Source organism: Chaetomium fimeti, assembly GCF_033439085.1.
Source record: "Chaetomium fimeti strain CBS 168.71 chromosome Unknown B0H64scaffold_1, whole genome shotgun sequence".
NCBI classification, from domain to species: domain Eukaryota; kingdom Fungi; phylum Ascomycota; class Sordariomycetes; order Sordariales; family Chaetomiaceae; genus Chaetomium; species Chaetomium fimeti.
In genome coordinates this window covers 4566681-4582131 of record NW_026944329.1, presented here as the reverse complement: position 1 = coordinate 4582131, position 15451 = coordinate 4566681, and the positions used below count along the sequence as shown (strand labels likewise).

Here is a 15451-nt window from a genome sequence, read left to right as displayed (position 1 = left end):
AGGCTGCGGTCAGATTAGACCAGGGGACAAGGATACGATTCTTGGCAACTGATTTTGAGTGGTTGTCGGACTGACAAGGCTGAAATGTTTCAATTTCATACAACTTTTTTTCAAGAGGCTTGCGCTCACTACGTCAACCATCAGGAGCACAAATCGCTTGCGATATTGCGGCAATTTTAATATCGGTTCTAAGATGGCACCAGGTGGCCGTGCTGGATTTCGCGGGGGCTCCAGCCGAGGAGGACCCAGTCGCGGAGGGAGCAGGGGAAGGGGGTCATCTCGAGGGAGAGGAGGACGAGGAAGGGGAAGGACAGTGGCGCAACAACCTCGGAGTGCCCGATTCGATGATAAACGGCTAGAAGAAAAGGAGTATGTATGGCCTCCGTGAGATGCCCGTCGCTGTGCTCCTGGCGCTGACCAAACAGTGAATCCGAGAGTGAGGAGGAGAGCGAGAGCCCTTCCGAGGATGAATCAGATGTCATGGAGGTGGACTCTGACGAGGAGGATGAGGAGGAGGCTCAGTCCGCTCAACCTTACCTGAGTCTCATGCGAAGTCTCGTGGAGAGCGCCCCGAAGGCGAAGCGGCGGAAACTGGATCACGCTTCAGCAGAGGACCCAGACGCAAAACCGGAAGCGGCATTAGAAGCCGCCGACGACGAGGAGGATGGAGAGGAGCGGGATGTTGACTTTGTTGAGGAGCCAGAAGAGGACCCGACAAACGTGGCACCAGAGGATCTATTCGACGAGGACGACGACCTGGACATCTCCGACCCGTTCGAGGTGCACTTTGCGGACCCCAAAGAAGACGAACTGCGGCCACGACTGGAAGCCATCCAGGGGAACAAGTGGCGCATGGAACGGATAGCAGCCAAATCGACGAGGATCTTCTTCAACGCTCCCGACGCTGGGGATACGGCAACAAAACCACTTCCAGCACCAGTATCGGGCATTTCGGACCTCAAACTCAAGAAGAGACTACAAGAGGCCATGGCTCCCAAACATCCCAAGTTTGACCAGGCTGAGCAGACAATAGCGCCGCTGCTCTTTAACTACCAGGATATGCTCTACTGCAACCGGACGGTCGCGGGGTCACAGGGAATCAGGCGGATGGCCTCACTGCATGCCCTTAACCACGTCTTCAAGTGGGTGGCCTAACAACATTGACATAGCTTTTCGCTAACCCTTAGTAGGACCCGTGACCGAATCGTCAAGAATAACGCCAGGCTTTCCAGGGCGGACGGCAACGAGGATCTGGAGCTGAGAGACCAAGGCTTCACACGACCCAAGGTGCTGATGCTCCTTCCGACGAGGCAATCGTGCGTCAAGATGGTCGACATGATCGTCTCCATCTGCGAGCCAGACCAGCAGGAAAACCGAAAGCGGTTCGAAGACGGCTACATCGACAAGCAATCCAAATTCTCCAATGACAAGCCCGACGACTTCAAGGACCTCTTTTCGGGTAGCGACGACGACATGTTCCGGCTAGGCATGAAGTTTACGCGCAAGACAATCAAGTACTTTTCACAGTTCTACAACTCAGACATCATCTTCGCCAGCCCGCTCGGTCTCCGCATGGCCATCGGTTCCGAAGAGGAGAAGAAACTGGACTTCGACTTCCTCAGCTCCATCGAGCTTGTCATCGTCGATCAAGCCGACGCCCTGCTCATGCAAAACTGGGAGCACGTAGAGTTCATCTTCGAGCATCTCAACATCCAACCCAAGGACGCGCACGGCTGCGATTTCAGCCGCGTCCGCAGCTGGTACCTGGACGACCAGGCCAAGCACTTCCGGCAGACGGCCATCTTCAGCGCCTTCAACACGCCCGAGCTGGCCGAGCTGCTGCGGACGCACTGCCACAACTGGGCGGGAAAAGCCCGCCTACAGCAGGAGTCGACGGGCACGATCCAGTACCTACCTGTCAAGGCGCGGCAGACGTTCAGCCGGTTCGACGCGGCGTCGATCGCGGCGGACCCGGACGCGCGGTTCGCCTACTTCACCAAGGCGATCGTGCCGATGCTGGCGCGGCACCGGGGGCGGGACGCGGCGGGCACGCTCGTCTTCATCCCGTCGTACCTCGACTTTGTGCGCGTGCGCAACTACTTCGCCAACAGCCCGGCCGTCGAGAACGTCTCGTTCGGCACCATCTCCGAGTACGCCGACGTGCCCGAGGCGTCGCGCGCGCGCTCCCACTTCCTCAATGGTCGCCACAAGGTGCTGCTGTACACGGAGCGCGCGCACCACTTCAGGCGCTACCAGATTAAGGGGGTCAAGCGCGTGGTCATGTACGCGCTGCCGGACAATCCGCTCTTTTACCAGGAGATCGCGGGCGGGTATCTGCAGAAGAGCGAACAGTCGCTACTGGTGGAGCACGGACAGGGGGTGGTGAGGGTGATGTTTTCCAAGTATGATGTGATGAAGCTGGAGCGGATTGTCGGGACGTCGAGGGTCGGCAAGATGATCCACGACCAGGGGGATACCTTTGATTTTGTGTAGAGGGCCGATTTATGTTCCATAGTTTGTTTTGATGTCGCGTTTACCAACCAACGCATGCCGAGTAATACAGCAAAAGTACCATGCTCCCATATCTTACATCAATTCATGACGTACAGCTCTTATATGTGTGAGGGGTACCCTCCGATCCTACCCAGTACCACAACACACCTCTTCCCAACTACCCCTTTCCCTCCCTCCCTATTCCCCTCCCCATCCCCCTCCCCTCTCCTAATTCCCATTCCCATTTCCCCCCTGTTGCTCTTGCTCTTTCTCCTGCAACCCCATCCCCTCCACCCTCCCCACCATGTCCTCGAAGGCGTCGCGGCCCTCGCGGCGGTACCGCGTCACCTTGGCGATGTTCTTCTGGGTCAGGTCGGAGTGGCGCTTGCCGAGGGCGCGGTCCCGCGCCACCGCCGCCGCCGTCATGGCGAACCGCATGTCCTTGGGCCCGTCCACCAGCTCCAGGATCGCCGAGGGCGCCTGGTCGTACCGGTCCTTGGGCTCCGTCCGCAGCACCCGCGTGTACCCGCCGGGCCGCTCCGCGTACCGCTCGCGGATCTCGCCGAAGAGCTTGGGGAGGAGTTCGTGGGGGGTCTGTGTTTTGGGATGTTAGTAAGGGGAGAGGTTGGGGTGGTGGTGGTAGTGCGTTGTAGTGGGGGGTGTGGAAGAGGTGGGGGGAGACGAACGTAGAGAATTGCCTGTGCTTTCCTCCGTGCGACCTCGTCGTTCTTCTTGGCGTGTGTGATGAGCTTCTCTGCTAGCCTCTGGGCCTCCTTCGCCTTAGGCCATGTTGTATGGATAGCCTCGTTCTTGATCAGTGATGTGACCAAGTTGCGGAGGAGGGCTTGGCGATGTGCTGAGTCGCGCGACAGTTGTCGGTATTTCATGTGACCACCCGCCATGGTGGGCTATTGAGGAGGGGGGTTGTTGTAATTAGAGTTCGGTCGGGTCCAGGTTCGGTCGAAGAACGGTGTGGAGCGAGGGGGGGTTGGCTTGAGTGAAGCTGTCGTCGAGTCGAGTCGGGTTGTCCCGCGATTGCTGGGCTCAGAAGCACCTTGAATTTTTTGGTCCCTGTCACGGCAGCGTACCGGCAGCACGGGCCACTGCAAGTCCAGATCGCCGGCCCCACCAAATCGGGGATGGTGCGTGCCAGGAACACCCGCCGGGCACCCGGGCTGTGATCCGTTTTCGATTTCAGCTTCCAAAACGGACCTGCCGACGTCACCAACGACGGTCCGCCCATTTCCAGGCGCAACATCACGGCAAAGCCATTGGGGCTTTGGCCAGGACTAAGGAAAGGGCCGTAACACACACTGGGCCGATTGGCCTCACCCATCCGTATTTCAAGCGCCAAAATCACCACGATCAATTAGCTCAAACCCCCACCAAGAAAATAGGGAAGAAACCATGGGTTTCGCCGCCGGCTTCGTATGCAACCCTCCCACCTGTCGACCTTTCCCTCCATCCAAGCCTCAACACCCACCCCGCTAAACTTACTAACTAACCTCTCCAACAGGCAGGCGGCGTAACGCTAACCCTCTCCCTCACCTACCTCGCCCTCCTCACCCACTCCCACAACCGCCAAGCCCAATCCGCCGTGCTCCGATCCCAAGCCTCGACCCTCGACATCCTCATCCCGCCCGACGTCGACACGACCCTCCCGCGCGCAGCACGGCGACGCAACGCATCCGCCGCCCTGCCCGACGGCACCTACCGGCCGCGCGCCACCCTCGAGCAACAGCACCAACACCAACAACACCACACCGGCATCGGCCCCGGCGCGTCGTTCGTCGACGCCGCCAAGACCAGGTGGAACAGCGAGGTGCTGGCCGCCGTGCACTGGGCGCAGGGCAAGGACTGGGCGCGCGCGAGGGAGCGCGCCGAGGACGGCGTCGCGGGACTGTTTGGCGTGCGCCTCTCGCGCGAGCCCGTGCAGGTCGAGGAGGTCGTGTTTGTGCCGTCACCGGCTCCGACCGCGCCTGCGCCGCGGGAGGGGCAGCAGCAGGTTGGGGGCGCTAGGTTTGGGGAAACTGGGGTTGGGGGTGGGGTGCAGCAGCAGCAAAATCTGCTGCAGCAGCATGAGGGGGTGGGGCAGCACAAGGTGAGTGACGCGCTGCATCGGGCGGGGGATACCTCGGTTGTGGTTGCGAAGGCGATGCGGGATGAGGCGAAGGAAGTCGTGGCTGAGGCCAGGGAGGTCGTGGCGACGGGGGTGCATGAGGCTAGGGGGGCGGTTGGGAGGGGGGTGGAAAAGGCGCATGATATGGTGGAGAGGACGAAGGCGGCTGCTCATCTGGCGGAAGAGAGGGCTGAGGCAAAGGTAGACGCGAAGTTGCTGCACATGTCGGACATTGAGAAGGCGCTCGCGGAGAGGTATGACAGCGCTCGGCGGGAGGAGCAGCTGAAAAGGAGTGTGGACGAGGTCTTGAAGGAGAGGTATTCCCCGGCGGAGAAGAAAAACAACTCGCAATTGAGGAGGGGATAGCCAGGCTCGTTGAGAGTGTATAATTAAAATAATCAAAGTGGCAACGCATCGTTGCATATAGCGTTGACTAGACCCATGGGGGTGATGCAGAATACCAGGGGACAGACAATGTGGAGGATCAGACGGGAGGTCAGCACAATACACCAACCAGTCTTATGCTTCGAGACGGCGGTAAGAGCGACAAGATATGGTCTGGTCACAGTAGGTGGAGCATCATTTTAAATCCAATAGCGGTCTCTGCTAAGTCTCATTGACTGAGAAACCCTCCCATTAACAAAATCTAATCAGATATCGAGCACGTTGCTTCCAACCACTTCGCGAACTTCACAATAGGGGCATCGACAGCCCGCCAAAACACATCCGACACCCAGATGACCAGCGGCACCACGAATAGCGACGCCAGCGCAAAGCCAGCTTCATACTGCCTTCCTTCAGTCCCCGTCAGCCCCCACGCCCATGCTTCGATGGCGTACCCCGCCGTGTGTATCACCGGGCCATGCATCAAGTAGATGGCATAGCTAATCTTGCCAAAGTACTGCACCACAGGCAGGTTGAAGAAACGCTGCCACCCCTTTAACCTCCCCACCGCGAGCACAAACAAGATAGCGCCAGCGCTCTGCCAGTACCGGTGCTCGTCCGTCCACCACTTGGGTATCAAGCTCGTGAGAAACACCCAGCCGGGGGTGTCAGCTCCACGCTCATCGGGCTGAGACATAAGGAACAGCCCGACAACGCTGAGAGCCGTCCATATCGCACGCCTAGCCGTCCGCCGTTTCGGCGACGACGGCGACGGCGAGCTAGCCCGGCTGCTCGAGCCCGACATCAGTCCCGGCGCAGGCAGGGCCGGCCCCGCGCTCCCATGCGCTCCCCGAGCAACATCCAAGTCGGCCAGCACCATCCCCGCATAGAACAACACCATCTCCCACCTCTTACTCAAGTACACAAACACGACCAACCCCCCAACCACACCCAGCCGCCACCCCCTCTTCAGCCTCACCGTCCCAACCAACGTCAGAAACAACACCATCGAGCACCGAAACTCGACCGGGATCGTCCACAGATGCACATCCAACCCCGTACTCCCCCCAAACAGCGTCCAATCCCACACGTGCACAAACCGAAACATGTGCCTCCCCCACTCGGCCACCAACCCCCCCAAGCTCCCCCCCTCCCACCCAAAATGCGGCTCCCTCAAATTCCTCAACAGCCCCGCATCCCCCGCCACCCCCCTCGTCGCATCATACACCCCGGTCGCCACCAACACCACCACTAGCCCCGTCGACGCGGCGGCCGGCGCGAACAGGCGCACGGCGCGGCGGAAGACGAGGGAGGACACGACGGCGGTGGCGGCGGATGGGTCGTGGGCACCCGCGCGCGTGAGGGGCCGCAGGCTGAGTGCGTAGCCCGAGATGACGAAGAAGGTGCAGACCATGGGGGGGCCGGAGAAGAGCAGGCGGAGGAAGGGGAGGAGGGGGATGTGGTTGTGGTGGTGGTTTTGGGCTTGGTTTTCGGCGGGGGAGTTGGGGTTGGGGTTGTTAATAGGGGTGGCGCCGTAGCCGGGGGCGATGGCGAAGCTAGTGTAGAGGAGGTGGCAGAAGAAGACTATCAGGGCGGCGAGGCCGCGCATGCCGTCGAGGTAGGCTGTTGGGCTGGGTTGTTTCGGGGCCGGGCGAGGGGGGAGAGGCGGGTTGTGGTGGTGGTGGTGACGGTGGGAGAGGAGTGGTTGGATAAAGCTGGGGAGGAGGAAAAAGAGAGTGCGGCGGAGGAGGCCGGGTAGGTGGGTTACTGCCCGGTGGGCGGCGCGAGAGGGGAGTGTTGTCGTCGTCCATTGTCGGGGGTGGTAGGTGGTGGCTGAAAAGCGGGAGGTCAGGTCTGCGTATCTGGCATCGTCTTCGATGTCGAGTAGGGGTTTGTCATTGAGGAGGGTCGATTTCTCCTCCCCATAGGCGAGACCGCAGATGGAGGCGCCATGTTCGTTCATAGCTTCGAGGGGCGATATGAAAATAAGGAATGAAGGTTTAATTTGGTCATTCAGATCTCGGAAAGGGACCCAAAAAAGGAAACGGGGGATACTGGAGGAAATAAAGTTGAGGGAATTGGTGGTCCGCAACTAGACCTCCCCGCAACAGAGAGAAGGGAAGAGACGAAGAGAGATGGTCTGGGGAGGCGGCCAACCCAGGGCCATGTGGGTTAGATCGTCGTGTTGTTGTGTTTACACGACCTAGAACTTGATACGGACCACACAAGAACAAACCCGAGGCACTCGGAATGCTTTAGCCTGACAGTCTGTTCTCGGGAAGGTTGAAAAGGGTTCAGGTTAGCAAAGACAGAACAGAAAACTAAACGAATTGCCAACAAATGGTCCAACTGGCTATGCCCCAACGGCACACCTCTCACCAAAAAGAACCCCCTGGAATGGCACCTCCGCTTTGCATGACCGTCCGAGGTCTCCGAGACGGCCTGCGGAATTCCGGGGCAATCTGAAGCGCGGTGCCACAGATGTCGGCCGTCTCTCCGGCCCGGCCAGGGGTGGTCCAGTTCCATGGCGGCCGAATATCAATCAAAATGAAAAGAGGGAAGCCCGGAGGTAGGCCATAGCCAAAGTGCGATGGCAATCGTTGCCATATCAAGAGGCACCTTCAGACACTTCGAGGATGGCTCTAACGTGACTTGTTTCCTTTTTTTGCATTCCCTGGTGCACACATGGTACACTGGGTACCCTCACGCTCATCCCAGCCCAGCTGTGCCCCGTAACGATATCGGTGCATTCCCGGCCCCGGCTTATCCGCAGCGGCGCAGGAGGCGTTTAAGGTCGAGCCAAAGGCCGCCGTGGTTGACGCTGTTCTCAAGACGGGGAGTTGTGTGTTGGACCAAGCAGGAATTGGGCCCACTTGGCCTTGGCTTCAATGAGATGGCCCACTTACCCCTGCTCGGTTTCCCATGATCGCGTTCCAAAGCATTTGCGGCTCGGGTTGCTCCCGGCTGCTTAAAAGCCTTCTAGACGATTACCGTTTCAGGATCTGCTTGGGAGCAAGGAAATCGATGGAAATCAGGGCTGTGTACTACAGCTACAGTCGCCGCTGCTGGCTCATCTAATGTTCAAAAACGACCGAGAGGAGAAACGGCCGCCTTTTCGCGGCCACATCTTGGGGGTTTCATCACCACGCGGTGCGCCGCAGTCCCCAATGAGGGCCAGAGAGGGACGAATAGGAGATACAAATATAAATAAAATGTATGCACAACCGGCCGGCCCATCTGGCCAGTGTGGTCTAGCGGAGAGTCATTTCTATAACACATATACGGGGAAACCATATACACAGCCTTGCATCCGACCCCAAAACGCCCAAACACCACGCCCGCCATCAACCCAAACCCATCAGTCGGACAGCCAGTCCAAAAACTCCGGCACAAAGTAGCTGACGATGATAGTCGCACCCGCCCTGAGAATACCCTCGGTGCTCTCAAACGCCATCGCCTTGAGGTCAAACACGCCGGCCTTGGCAGCGGCGTGGATCATGGCGAACTCGCCGCTGACCTGGTACGCGGCGATGGGCAGGTCCTTGCCGAGCTCCTTGGCGTCGGCGATGATGTCGAGGTACTGGCCCGCGGGCTTGACCATGATGATGTCGGCGCCCTCGTTGATGTCGCGCACGATGGCGCGGCGCGCCAAACCACGGCCGCCGGGGGGGAGCTGGTAGCACTTGCGGTCGCCGAACGACGGCACCGAGCCCGCCGCGTCGCGGAACGGTCCGTACAGGCACCCCGAGAACTTGGCCGCGTAGGACATGAGTGTGGTGTTGTGTGCGATCCCTTCCTCGATCAGCTTGAGCTTGATGGCGCGGATCCGGCCGTCGTTCATGTCGGACGGCGCGACGCAGTGCGCGCCGGCGCGCGCGTACGCGATGGCGACGTCCGAGATGCGGTCGACCGAGAGTTGGTTGTTGAGGCTCCCGTCGTCGCGGAGAATGCCGCAGTGCCCGTGGGATGTGTACTCGCAGAGGCAGACGTCGCAGACGATGTACAGGTGCGGGAACCGCTGTCGCAGGAGCCGGATGCTACGGATTACCGGGCCCTCCGGGTCGTCGGCCGCCGTTCCCAAGGCGTCCTTCACCCCCGGCGCCACCGGTACGCCGAAGAGGATGACGGACCGCAGTCCCTTGTGCACGAGCGGCTCGAGGAAGGGTATCAACCTGTCGATTCCGCGGCGGCATTGGCCCGGTAGGGAAGGAATAAGAACCTCCTCGTCATCCTGGTCCGAGACGAACAGAGGGTAGATGAGCATTGACTGCAGGCCACGTTAGCGCAATAACTGAAACGATGTGGCCGGTACTGCCCACCTTGGTGAGTTGCCGCTCGGCTTGCCATGACCTCGCGAGCGGGTGGCTATAGCCGGCGTGGAGCTGGCTGCTGATGTCCCCCGAGATGCTCACGCTCGTAGCGGCCGTGCTCGTGTATGACTTTGCCGTCGAGATGCGGGACGCGCGGTCGTCGACCGTCGACACCGAGGCCTCGCCGCGCCTTCTTGGTGCGCCCGAGTCGCGCAGCGACATGTCTTGGACGAGGCTAGAGAACGACATGTTGTTTGAAGTGCGAGGGGATTTCGGAAGGGCGTGGAAAGGTAGGTGCCGAGAGAGAGTCGGCCGACAACGTGTTCGTAAACCGGTCGAATTTGAGGGAAGACGGAGCCGGAGAAATCTCGCAGATGCCGGCGGATGACCGTCCGTGATGTACTTGGCTGTGGGATTGCGCAATGAGGCACTCTTCGAAGAGGTTGCTTTTAGCAAAGGACTACTCCAACGGTGGCACAATTGGTGCCTATATCATCCGGAGTAAAGGAACGAATTATTGACTAGAAATCTTTGGAATTGTTAGAAGTTCGCCTCTTTGAATTAACTTTCGAGCAACCCGTTCAACGCGAAGAGCGAAGCCGAAAAAGGTGACAATTGTCCCCAGCCGGCCTCGGCAGTTTGCGGGGTGACCCACTTTGACAACTTTCGGTTTTACGAATACGCACTCGCATTCGCCAATCAGGACCCTGACATTTCAAAGGGCCATCGACACCGCTGCTGATGTGATCAGTCAGGGGTGTGGGCAACACCAAGCCTCCTTGGCAGGCACACCCTTTTGCCCCAGACATCGACGACATTGTGAAATTTATCTCGATGGAATGCTTTGCATGGGAAAATTGATATGCGATTGTAATGCTTCAAATTTTTGAAGTTACACGGATACATACAATTTATCCTTTTTACAATTGTGACTATGAAACTAAAGGTGATGTGTTAAGTCCAGCCCAGAGTAAGTTCGTTGCCCTGGTGTAGAAAGATTGTTTACTAACATGCATCTTCAGGGGCTGGTTCATGCCAATTCAGTCTGGTTCACCCCGAGCCTGCAAACACCGGTAGGGTCAATCTCAACTTATAAGGATAGATTTTATAGCCTTAAAGTTAACATAGTTTATCATAAACATCTCAGGACAAAGCGCAATGCTAGTAATGGATATTGATGTTGTGCTCTCAAGCCCAGCAGGTGGTTCTTGCCTGAGAGCAACCACAACCTCACGCTTCACAGGTCAATATTCATTCATGAAAGAAAGCACGGATCAGAGCCTCCTTCCGCAACCATCTCATTGTGTTGTGTTAATCACCAATCAAAATTGCCCAATCCCACAAACCAGCCTGGAATGATGCCAGCTTTTCAATCTCGTGAGTTTCTCCATCAAAGCTGCCCGACTCTCTCACTTACACCCCCGGGCCCATCACACAGGCTTCCAGGAGGTGGTTGTGTTTGGCATTAGTCACTCGCATAATAGTTCTTGTGTGCATTTCGCCTCTCGGTTGCAGATCCCACTTCACTAGGTGCCTAAACATGGTTGAAGGGTTGAGTCTTGAGGCGGGATCACAAATGGGAAAAGGAAGTGTTATCAGTCAATTCGCAGTCCAACTATCTTCCAGGAGGCTATAAGAGTCGTGCTTAGCTGATGTGGGAAAGTTCACAGGCTGTAGTGAGCGATGTCTGGTTCCAGTGCTGTGAACCTACCTAGCCTGGAAGTCCCAAAAGCCCAGCCCACCTGAGGTGCCGGCCAGACCGATGCTGTCAACCGGTCATCGCTCCGGGAAAGCGGGTCTCCCTCAACCTCTGCCGGCCTCCGAGCTTTTTGGCTTCCGCTCGTGGCCGCCGAGGTCAGCAATTCCATCCGAATCGCCCACAGGCTAGACCACTCAGAGGTCAACCACCACCATGCCTTCCACAATCGCTGCCAGTACCACCAAAACCAAATCGCACTCTTCTCCTTCAGTAAACCACCATATCAAGCACTCAGTACCCTCACGAGTCCAACTTGCTGGAACTGGTACTCTTTCTTATTTCTGAACCGCGATCACTTATTCCTCGCGTGATGAATCAATCATTCGAGGCTGTTTATGCGCTGGTAATAACCTCTTTCTTCTTACCCTGGACCTCTTTCCCTAACATTCACCCACTTTCCCACAACATCAGCGAAAAGTTCACACATCAGCGAATTCTTTGCACATCAGTTGAGCCTACCAACAGGAGCAAAGTCTTCCTCCGCATCCGCACAATATCTCGAGACCAGCGAGATCTCATCAGAAGTCGGCGAAATCTCCGATCTCAGCGAGATCCAAGTGACACTCGTCCGGGTTTCGGCGCGATTCTCAACAATTGGAGCCGATGATCCGACTCGTTCCCCCCGATCTCCGTATTCAAGGAACCATGTCCGACTCCAAAAGCCAGCAGACCGGCAATGAGACGGCCGACGCGAGCATCCGATCAACCACAGGCACGTCAAGCCATAACTCAGGCAGTCCTGAAACCGAGGCCGCAGTCCCGCAGATTGTTGTTCGGCCAGCTAGCAACCAGGATGACGATGAGATTCCCCCAGCTTCCCGTCGTCTGGCCCGGAGACCTCCCTCTCTTCTCCTCTCCAGTGGCAACTTTCTCGAGGTCCCACGATCCCCGCGGCCGACCAACCAGCGCACCGGTCCCCATCGGCGCAGTTCTTCCCAAGCTCGCATAGCATTCGGTCCCAGAAACATCCCCCTATCGCTGACGGGACCGGCGGACGCATTCCATGTGGCGGTCGACCCTCTCCGAATGCATCCGACGGGCCTCACAAGCTCGTCGACAATGCCGGCCGCAACGGCCAACCACGGTGGCCCCCTGGCTTTGCGCTACGATGGCAACCCGTATACCCCACAAGGGAGAGAAGTCATGGCAAAGGTCGAGAAGATGCTGGCTGCCAGCAAAGCGCTGAAGCCAGAGACCGAGGCAGCCCCAGGCGGGGGGTCCAAGTTCGCGTGGTTGCGGAAGAAGGGCTTCTTCAAAAAGCTCAGGTCTCCCAGTTTTCCCGTCCACTTGTTCTCCAAGAGCAAGCCGCGGGAAGCCCCCAAGACGCACCAGATCCGGCACATCGTGAGCCTGGACCCGCTGCCTCCCCCTGGACGCATCACACGTGTCCCAAGCCCTCGCCTCCGCCAGAACGAACGAGTCAACCTACAGAAGCGGGAGAAGGCGCTGTGGGTGCTCGGGGACATCCCCCGGTTCAGCGGCCATTCCGCCTCCGCCCCGCCGCTGCCGTCGTCCGCCGAGGACCCCTTCTCGGAGTCACCGCGCGAGGCGACTCGAACGCCCACAGCGTTTGAGACCCGCCTCCGCGCCACCAAGTCCGAGGGCACTCTCCTCTCCCGGGCCGCCATGCCCGACCCGTTCAAAACCGACCGGATCATGGCCAGCAACCATGACTCACTCCTGCCGGACCCCCCGTCAGACTCGTCCACGCCGCTGCGCAACCCTGGCATCCCTTTTTCCCCTCGCGGCGTCGTCAGTGTCCAAGAAAACCCGACACAGCCACCCACCACCCCCACCAACCCAACCATCGCCACCACACCCGCACCGGCACCCACTACCCCCCCTATTGCTGCTACACCCGGCAGCACGCGCGCATCCAGACAGTCGCGCAGCTCTTCCCACCCGGACATGGCGTCTGGCGGCCGTCCCGACCAAAGACAGCCCCGCCCTTGTGCCGACGCGGGCCCGGACGAAGACGCGGGGGGGCACACCGCCCTCACCACCACACCCACCACCACCGCCTCCACCGCCAACGCCAACACCACTGCCGCTGTTACCGGGACCGGGGTCGTGGCTGCGGTCCCGCGGTTTGCGCTGGCGCCTCGTCTGCACCCGCGTGCGTGGGTTTGGCCAGAGGAGGAGAAGGAGGGGGTGTGGTGGGAGGAGCAGGGGCCGAGGCGGGAGGGGGAGACGAAGGAGTGGTGGGAGGAAGAGGAGGTGGAAGAGGAAGAGGAGGAGGTGCAGAGGGGGACTGGAAGAGCGGCGGAGGGGTGGTGGGAGGAGGAGGAGGAGGGCGACGATGACGAAGGGGAGAGGGAGCGGCGGGCGTGGGAGCGACGCGGCGGGATGCTGGGGTTTGGGTTTGGCGGCGGGCACGCCGCCGGTGTCGGTGCCGGTGGGCGCTAGAAGCGCCACCCAACGCCCGGGCCGGACGACCTCGCCGCGCTGGAGCGGCAGCTGCGGGACCGGTTCCCGTGTATGGGCACCGCGGAGGCGGATGCGGGGGAGGTGTCTGCCCCCGACGCGGCCGGCGCGGGCTTGGTTGCGGCCGGCCCGTTCTCGCTCGGAAGGGGGACGTTTGGCGGTTCCGCCTCGGCGAGTGTTGGTGTTGGCGAGGAGGGTGCCGGTGCCACGGCGGAGGGCGGTGCCTCGGAGGCCGGGTTGGACCCGCTCGTCTGGAGTCGGCCGGCCTCCGAGGGCGAGAAGGGTGGCTAGGAGGGGAAGGCGATGATGTTCGGGGCGCTGTAGCCGCCGGCGGCTTGTTTTGGGGGCGGCGGGTGGGAGTTGTGGTGGGGGAAACCCCTTCTTTTTTCTTCTTTTCTTTCGGGTTCGGTGTTTTCTTTCTCTTTTTGCCCTGGCGACGGGGCAAGAGGATCCGAATGGGGAGGGGACGAGGTTTGCGGAGGTGGGGGGTGATTTTCTCTCTCTTTTTCTCCGTGGGGAAGTCTGCGTCCTGGAAAGGTCAAGTTTATATTTCCTCCTTTGTTGTTGTTTCCTTTCTTTTTCCTTGTGTAAGGCAGATGCCGGCTAAGTGATACCCTGGTTGCATGTTTACGGTGGGCTGGGATGCGGGTTGTTTATTTGTTTTTACTGTGGGTTTATACTTGGAAGACGACGATACGATGCGCATAGGGCGCTACGATGAGATGCGGTATGACTTACGACAGGATGCCTGTTTTTCTTCTACGTTAATGTTTAATACAGCCCGATGGGCCCTCTTCACTTCCGCTCTTTGCTGGCTCAATATATATGGACAAGTCTGCATTCTTACTACTCCAGGGGTATCTCGTGTGTAATGTGATGTACAGTGACAAGGGCAAACACCATCCCTCTTCCCTATCGTGACCATAATATTACAACTCATTATACATTAACAAGTTGGCGGGCAATGCCAGCTTGGTTGCCCATCCCCCCCCAGGTGGCCGCTTAAAAAAAGCGCCGACGACGCACCCCGCGGCCGTCGGTCCCATGCATCCTTCTTGTGCCAGCACCCTATCATCAATAATGTTAGCCTCCGCTCCCACCTCGCCCGTTTAACCCGTCCAAGAAACGTACCTTCTGCCCCGGGCGCCCAGTCAGACTCCCCTTAAGCCGCAGCAGCGCACCACTGATCTTGTCGCCAATGGAGGCGTGCCTCTTTTGGTGGTGATGGTGTGTGGTTGTCATGGGCGCGGCGGTGGTGTGGTGGTGGTGCTGGCGGCGACGGCCGCTGGAGAAGAGACCTCCGGCCTTTATGCGGCTTCCTCCCATGCTCATGCCCATACCGCGGCCTCCCCGGCGATGGGTGCGGGTGGTGGTGGCTGGGACGGTGGTCGTGTGGTGGCCGGCGTGGCGGCGCGAGAAGAGACCGCCTCCGATACTATGGTGGGGCCGGGTGGTGGTTGTGGTGACGGGGCCGCGGCGGGAGAAGTGATGCATTTTGGTGGTTGGTGTTGTGATTGGTTGTCGTCGGTATAAGTGGTTGTTGTAAGTCGACTTGGAAATACAAGTCAGGGTGTGAATTGTGAGTTGGTTTGTGTTTGAATTGTATGATGACTAGAAAAGGTAGAAATTGGAATTAAACCTCAACTTATATACACCTTACATCTTTGATAAATTCATCGGGATCTTGATATTCTATTTTGGCAACGTCAACCATGACATCACACTCAAAAGACTGGCAGTGATGGTGTTGCAACTTCAAATGTAACCCTACCCAACTTGGCGATACGTCGCCCGCGCACCAATGAGCAACCGCTGAGGACGACCGAGAAAATATGACGTCACAAGCATTGGTGGCCGTTGAGGTACCGATTTGCTAGTGACACTTCATCCTTCACATTTGCCAACTACTTACTTAGGCTTTCTAGGCGTCCGTCAGATGTGGGATATGAGCGGGTCGATGAA

General features: G+C 58.7%; 7 protein-coding genes across 7 annotated transcripts; 3 read left to right on the top strand and 4 right to left on the bottom strand.

The window, feature by feature from the left end:
• Nucleotides 1–111: 111 nt before the first annotated feature.
• On the top strand, nucleotides 112–2680 carry B0H64DRAFT_383111 (U3 small nucleolar RNA-associated protein 25). The gene is made up of 3 exons (XM_062802924.1): nucleotides 112–369; nucleotides 426–1142; nucleotides 1191–2680. The coding sequence occupies exons 1-3, from the start codon at nucleotides 194–196 to the stop codon at nucleotides 2491–2493; spliced, it is 2196 nt and encodes a 731-aa protein (XP_062664791.1). The 5' UTR covers nucleotides 112–193; the 3' UTR covers nucleotides 2494–2680.
• Nucleotides 2681–2721: 41 nt separating this feature from the next.
• B0H64DRAFT_450018 (ribosomal protein L17) lies at nucleotides 2722–3559 on the bottom strand (the record flags this gene model as incomplete). The annotated part of the gene is made up of 2 exons (XM_062807113.1): nucleotides 3180–3559; nucleotides 2722–3087 (listed from the first exon to the last, which is right to left on the bottom strand). Exons 1-2 carry the CDS (start codon nucleotides 3393–3395, stop codon nucleotides 2722–2724), a joined length of 582 nt encoding a protein of 193 aa, XP_062664790.1. The 5' UTR covers nucleotides 3396–3559.
• A 341-nt stretch (nucleotides 3560–3900) lies between these two features.
• Nucleotides 3901–4978, top strand: B0H64DRAFT_438367 (uncharacterized protein; the record flags this gene model as incomplete). Its single annotated transcript, XM_062806338.1, has 2 exons — nucleotides 3901–3921; nucleotides 4010–4978. 2 exons carry the CDS (start codon nucleotides 3901–3903, stop codon nucleotides 4976–4978), a joined length of 990 nt encoding a protein of 329 aa, XP_062664789.1.
• A 280-nt stretch (nucleotides 4979–5258) lies between these two features.
• B0H64DRAFT_438366 (acyltransferase family-domain-containing protein) lies at nucleotides 5259–6959 on the bottom strand (the record flags this gene model as incomplete). Its single annotated transcript, XM_062806337.1, has 1 exon — nucleotides 5259–6959. The coding sequence occupies one exon, from the start codon at nucleotides 6957–6959 to the stop codon at nucleotides 5259–5261; it is 1701 nt and encodes a 566-aa protein (XP_062664788.1).
• Nucleotides 6960–8177: 1218 nt separating this feature from the next.
• On the bottom strand, nucleotides 8178–9919 carry B0H64DRAFT_422033 (uncharacterized protein). The gene is made up of 2 exons (XM_062805549.1): nucleotides 9316–9919; nucleotides 8178–9263 (listed from the first exon to the last, which is right to left on the bottom strand). Exons 1-2 carry the CDS (start codon nucleotides 9553–9555, stop codon nucleotides 8355–8357), a joined length of 1149 nt encoding a protein of 382 aa, XP_062664787.1. The 5' UTR covers nucleotides 9556–9919; the 3' UTR covers nucleotides 8178–8354.
• Nucleotides 9920–11685: 1766 nt separating this feature from the next.
• On the top strand, nucleotides 11686–13780 carry B0H64DRAFT_450009 (uncharacterized protein; the record flags this gene model as incomplete). Its single annotated transcript, XM_062807112.1, has 2 exons — nucleotides 11686–13450; nucleotides 13517–13780. Exons 1-2 carry the CDS (start codon nucleotides 11711–11713, stop codon nucleotides 13778–13780), a joined length of 2004 nt encoding a protein of 667 aa, XP_062664786.1. The 5' UTR covers nucleotides 11686–11710.
• A 531-nt stretch (nucleotides 13781–14311) lies between these two features.
• B0H64DRAFT_383102 (uncharacterized protein) lies at nucleotides 14312–15182 on the bottom strand. The gene is made up of 2 exons (XM_062802923.1): nucleotides 14621–15182; nucleotides 14312–14557 (listed from the first exon to the last, which is right to left on the bottom strand). Exons 1-2 carry the CDS (start codon nucleotides 14981–14983, stop codon nucleotides 14492–14494), a joined length of 429 nt encoding a protein of 142 aa, XP_062664785.1. The 5' UTR covers nucleotides 14984–15182; the 3' UTR covers nucleotides 14312–14491.
• Between the last annotated feature and the right edge of the window lie 269 nt (nucleotides 15183–15451).